The following is a 4,841-nucleotide window of genomic DNA, read 5'->3' on the forward strand; positions in this document are numbered from 1 at the left end:
TTTTGCATTCATTCACATGTAGACATAGACATAGTACACACCCTTTAGATAGAAACAAACATAGGTGGATACCATCGAGTACGATGGGCGTGAGGGGTGCTAATACCTTCCCCTTGCGTAACCGACTCCCGCACCTAGATTCTCTGGTCGCAAGACCCTGTTCCTTACTTTGTTAGGTTTTCTGATATTCCTTTCCCTTATGGGATAAATATATTGGTGGCGACTCTGTTCATTTTTCGCGAGCGTGCGACAGCTGGCGACTCTGCTGGGGATATCCTAAGCAAGTCGATCCTAGCCTTTGTTTGTTTCTTTTATTGGGTGTTTATTTGTTTTTTATGTCTATATCTTGTATATATGTTTGCATGTTTTATTTTCTGCTTGCGTATCATGTTTATTTCTGTTTGCACATCATGCATATGGATTATATTTTGTGTTCCTTGGGGTCTTCTGTTCTGTTTTGCAGGTGGGGGGTTTGTGTGAGGTAAAAGGCTCACTACCCAGGCCAGTGACACATAGGATTAGCGTGGATGCTCATATTGACTACCGTAGTGCTTGCTATGGATGAGTTCAATATGGGGTACCACAACTGGGCGAGGTTCTTTCATGGAACACTGTGTCTGGCACGCTTGTTGCCTCAAACACTTTGTACCCCATGGGAACTGTAGACCCTGGTGACCATTAGGGACCACCTGTCCGTGTCTAGAATTCATACCCGTGAGTTTGGGGAGGGACAGGATACTAGCCTTCATCATACCCGGATTTTCACATTGCAATCTGAAGCCGAAACTTTGAACTTGTTATACCCAGTGTTACTCAGATATTCAGAATTGCGAGAGGCACTCAGTCTCTCACCACATTGCACCATGACACATCATGTTACTGCATCCACCTCACTTCATTTGGGGAGAATTCTAAAGTCCACTTCAAAAATAAGAAGAAAAGAAAAAGAAGATGAAAAGAAAAGGAGAATATTTTACTTCACAAAAAGAAAAGAAAAGAAAATATGCAATTACGAATGGACTTTAGGATTCTCCCGATGAAATGCATTCCGCCATATCATTTAACATGCATGTTTATTTATTTTCAGGAACATTTGGCTTTGTCTCCGACCAACTCATGGCTCCTCCATTGAAGACTGGTAGTCGCAACATCTCCTACACATTTCTAAATCCGAATCTGGATTCTCTCGAGTGTTTGGTTAAGAAGATCACGCCGGATGAAACAACCAGGTTCCGTGAAAAGTATGGGTATATTCTGAGTCTTCTCAAGATGCCGTTCACCAAATACGAGCAAGAAGGAGTTCATACCTTGCTTCAGTTCTACAACCCTTCTCTCCGTTGCTTCACGTTCCCTGACTACCTTTTGGTTCCCACATTGGAAGAATATTCTCTTTTCCTCGGTGTTCCGATCAAGAAGGGAGAAGTTCCGTACTATGGCACCATGGAGGCTCCCACTTCTATTGAAATCTCCAAGGCTCTTTATTTGAGCAAGTCAGTTGTTGATGCAAATCTTTCCGAGAGAGGAAGATATCAGGGTTTTCATATGGAGTTCCTGGTCAAAAGAGGGTGTGATGCTGCTGAAGCGAAAGAATGGGACACTTTTAGGGCTATCCTGGCTCTAAGTATCTATGGTGTCCTAATGTTCCCGAACGTGCCTGATTTTGTTGATATGAGTGCAATCCATTTGTTCATTCTACAGAATCCTGTTCCTACACTCTTGGGGGATGTTTATCATTCAGTTCATCAAAAGAATCGTCAAAAGAAGGGTTTGGTCAGATGTTTTGCTCCTTTGCTATACCGTTGGTTCAGATCACATTTGCCTGAACGTGGAGCTTTCGTTGATAGTAGGCACACCTCTAAATGGGCTGAAAGGATTATGGGACTTAGAGCCAAAGACATTGTATGGTATAACAGATCTTTGGAAGACAAGGAGGTTATCATGAGTTGTGGAAAGTTCAATAATGTGCCCCTCATGGGTGTTAGAGGTGGGATCAATTATAATCCCGTCTTGGCTAGGAGAACTTATGGATATGCTTTCGTCAATCCTCCTGAGCAATCTGAGATTGCTGAAAACCTTTTTTATCATGTAGCCACCAACACTGGGCAGATGGCAGAAGCTGTGCAAGCCTGGAAGAACATTTGTTGGAGAGACAAGAAGCATTTTGGTCAAAGGGACTGTGCGACTTATGAAAACTATACTAAGTGGGTCGAAACTGTGGCTAATACCCAAGGGATGCCTTTCCCTATTAAGGATCCTTTGTACCCTCCTGTTGGCGCACAACCCAACATCGTCTCCATGCCTCGTTATAATCATACTGTTGAGAAGAATCGGAAATTGACTGAACAAATGGAGACGATGCAAGTTAAGATGAATACTGATAGGCAAGAGAAGCTTTCTGCCCTTCATAAGTTGAAAATGAGAGAAATAGAGCTTGAAGAGTTGTATGCCAAGGGAAGCACTTCTCAGAAGAGGCCGAGAGTGGTTGTCGATCCCAAGTCCACTAAAATTCAAGAGAGGAAGATCAAAGAGAATTATGAGGATCAGTTGGCGGAATTGACAAAGAGGCTCCAAATCCAAACTGATATAGCCAAATCAGAGAAAGCCCGTCGAAAGAAAGCAGACAAGCTCCTTCTGGAACGTCAGGCAAGGATTGAGGGGTGTTATGAAGAGATTCGCAAGTTGAAGGGTCGAGTGGAGGAAAAGGGGCAAAGTGATACTCAAGCTCAAGAGGAAGCCAGAGGTTGGGAATTGAGAAGCCGTTACTTGGAGACCATGCATTTCAGAAAGGACCTATTGATTCAAGAAGTTGTTAAAAGACCAACCCATGCTGAGACCAAAAAGCTGTTTGAAGAAATGAAGGCTTGGAGCTATAAGAACATTGGAGATAGCCCACTTCGTCATTTGGACATGGGAGATCCTGCTTAGTATTGGTTTTTGTTATAGAATCACCACCAGTCTTGTTGGATGGGGTTCTTATTTCCATTTTCTGTATTGTTGGCTCATGAGAGCAGAATATTTTGTACTTCAAACGTGGTTGTGGAATTAATGGATTATGGTTGTTTATCTTGGTTGCGCTTTGTTATTTCTCATTATCTTGTAGTGTTGGTTCGAGACAAAGCCAAAAATTCTTGAAAATAATATAACATGCACACATGCACCCATGCACTCATATCATACTGCATTTTCAGGTTTTTATCAGATTCTAATTGGGGTCCCTTCCAACAACAGATTTCTTTTCCGACGACGAAGCTGACTTTCTTACATCCTTACCGCACCAGGAGCAACGAGAGAATCATGGATCAATTTGAACAGAATCAAGCTGCCCTCCGTAGGGATATGGATGTTATGGGGGAAAGAATGACTCAACTTATGGAGACTCTCCATGTCGTTGTCCAAGGACAAGAAGAGCTCCGAAAGAGCGTCGCTGGAATGGTCAAAGATACTCCTACCAACTCTGCTGATGGGGGAGTAAAAACTAAAGAGATTTCTGTTGAGGGAATAGCAAAAGTAGTGGATGACCACCATGAGGTTATTGATCTTGAACATGATCTTACTGCTGAGTTGACCGAGACTGCTAAGATGTACCAAGCACTTGAAGAACGCCTTAAGGCCGTTGAGGTTGCTAAAACTTCGAGTTTCAACACTGCTGCTCTATGCTTGGTACCTGGGATTGTGATTCCCCCAAAGTTCAAGGTGTCAGACTTTGATAAGTATAAAGGAGTCACCTGCCCAGAGACTCACCTTCGTTCCTACTGCCGTAAGATGGCCGCTCATGCTGAGAATGAACCACTACTGATGCATTTCTTTCAGGATAGTCTCACTGGAGCCCCGTTAGAGTGGTACATGAAACTTGAGAGGTCTAATGTCAGTACTTGGGGACAACTTGTCGACGCCTTCTTGAAACAATACCACTACAATACAGCTATGGCTCCTAGCCGTGCCCAGCTACAAAATATGTCAAGGAAGCCTGGCGAGTCTTTTAAGGAGTACGCCCAGAGGTGGCGTGAACTTGCTGCTCGAGTTCAACCTCCTCTTCTCGACCGTGAGTTGATTGATCTGTTTATGGGGACTCTGAAGGGGCCGTATCTTCAGCACATGGTTAGTAATACTTCTCCGTCCTTCTCAGATGTGGTCATCATTGGTGAACGGGTTGAAAACTGTGTTAAAGCTGGTACTATTCAAGATGTTGCTACTCCTAGATGTTCTAATGGTAATGGTAAGAAGCCGTATTCTGGGTTTGTGAAGAAGAGGGAAGGTGAGACTAGCGCCGCTTCTGTTGATCAAGGCCGAGCTCCCGCATATTCTGCTGCTCCACCTCCTTATTATCCGATGCCTTATGCTGTTCCTGGTCCATATGTCCCTCAGGCATATGCTGCTGCTCTCCCGCAACCTTGGATGGCACCTCAACAGCCTTTCGTGCCACAACAACCAGCTGCCGCTCCTCAGAATCGCCAACAGAATCCTAGGCCTCAAGGTCAGAGAGGTCCACAGAGGCAAAGATACCCTGACAGGCGTATAGATCCGGTTCCCATGTCGTATGCTCAGCTTCTCCCCCAGTTGCTTGCTGGTCAATTGGTACAACTCCGTGAACTTGGACCTCCACCTAGTCCTCTCCCTCCTGGTTATGATGTTAATGCTCGATGTGAATTTCATTCAGGGGCCCCGGGCCATACTATTGAAAAGTGTAGAGCATTAAAATACAAAGTCCAGGATCTTCTCGATGACAAGCTCATCTCGTTCTCTCCTACTGGTCCTAATGTGCAGAATAATCCTATGCCTCCTCATGCTGGTGCGACCAATGCTATTGAGTTATGTGATGATCAGATCCTAGTAAGTGATGT

The 4,841-nt window shown here is 44.2% G+C and overlaps 1 protein-coding gene across 1 annotated transcript; it reads left to right on the top strand.

The window, feature by feature from the left end:
• Positions 1-1,116: 1,116 nt before the first annotated feature.
• LOC131649948 (uncharacterized) lies at positions 1,117-4,466 on the top strand. The gene is made up of 4 exons (XM_058919692.1): positions 1,117-2,302; positions 2,429-2,740; positions 4,127-4,255; positions 4,366-4,466. Exons 1-4 carry the CDS (start codon positions 1,117-1,119, stop codon positions 4,464-4,466), a joined length of 1,728 nt encoding a protein of 575 aa, XP_058775675.1.
• The last annotated feature ends 375 nt before the right edge of the window (positions 4,467-4,841 follow it).

The sequence above is a fragment of the Vicia villosa genome, linkage group LG2 (assembly GCF_029867415.1).
Source record: "Vicia villosa cultivar HV-30 ecotype Madison, WI linkage group LG2, Vvil1.0, whole genome shotgun sequence".
Classification (NCBI taxonomy): Eukaryota; Viridiplantae; Streptophyta; class Magnoliopsida; order Fabales; family Fabaceae; genus Vicia; species Vicia villosa.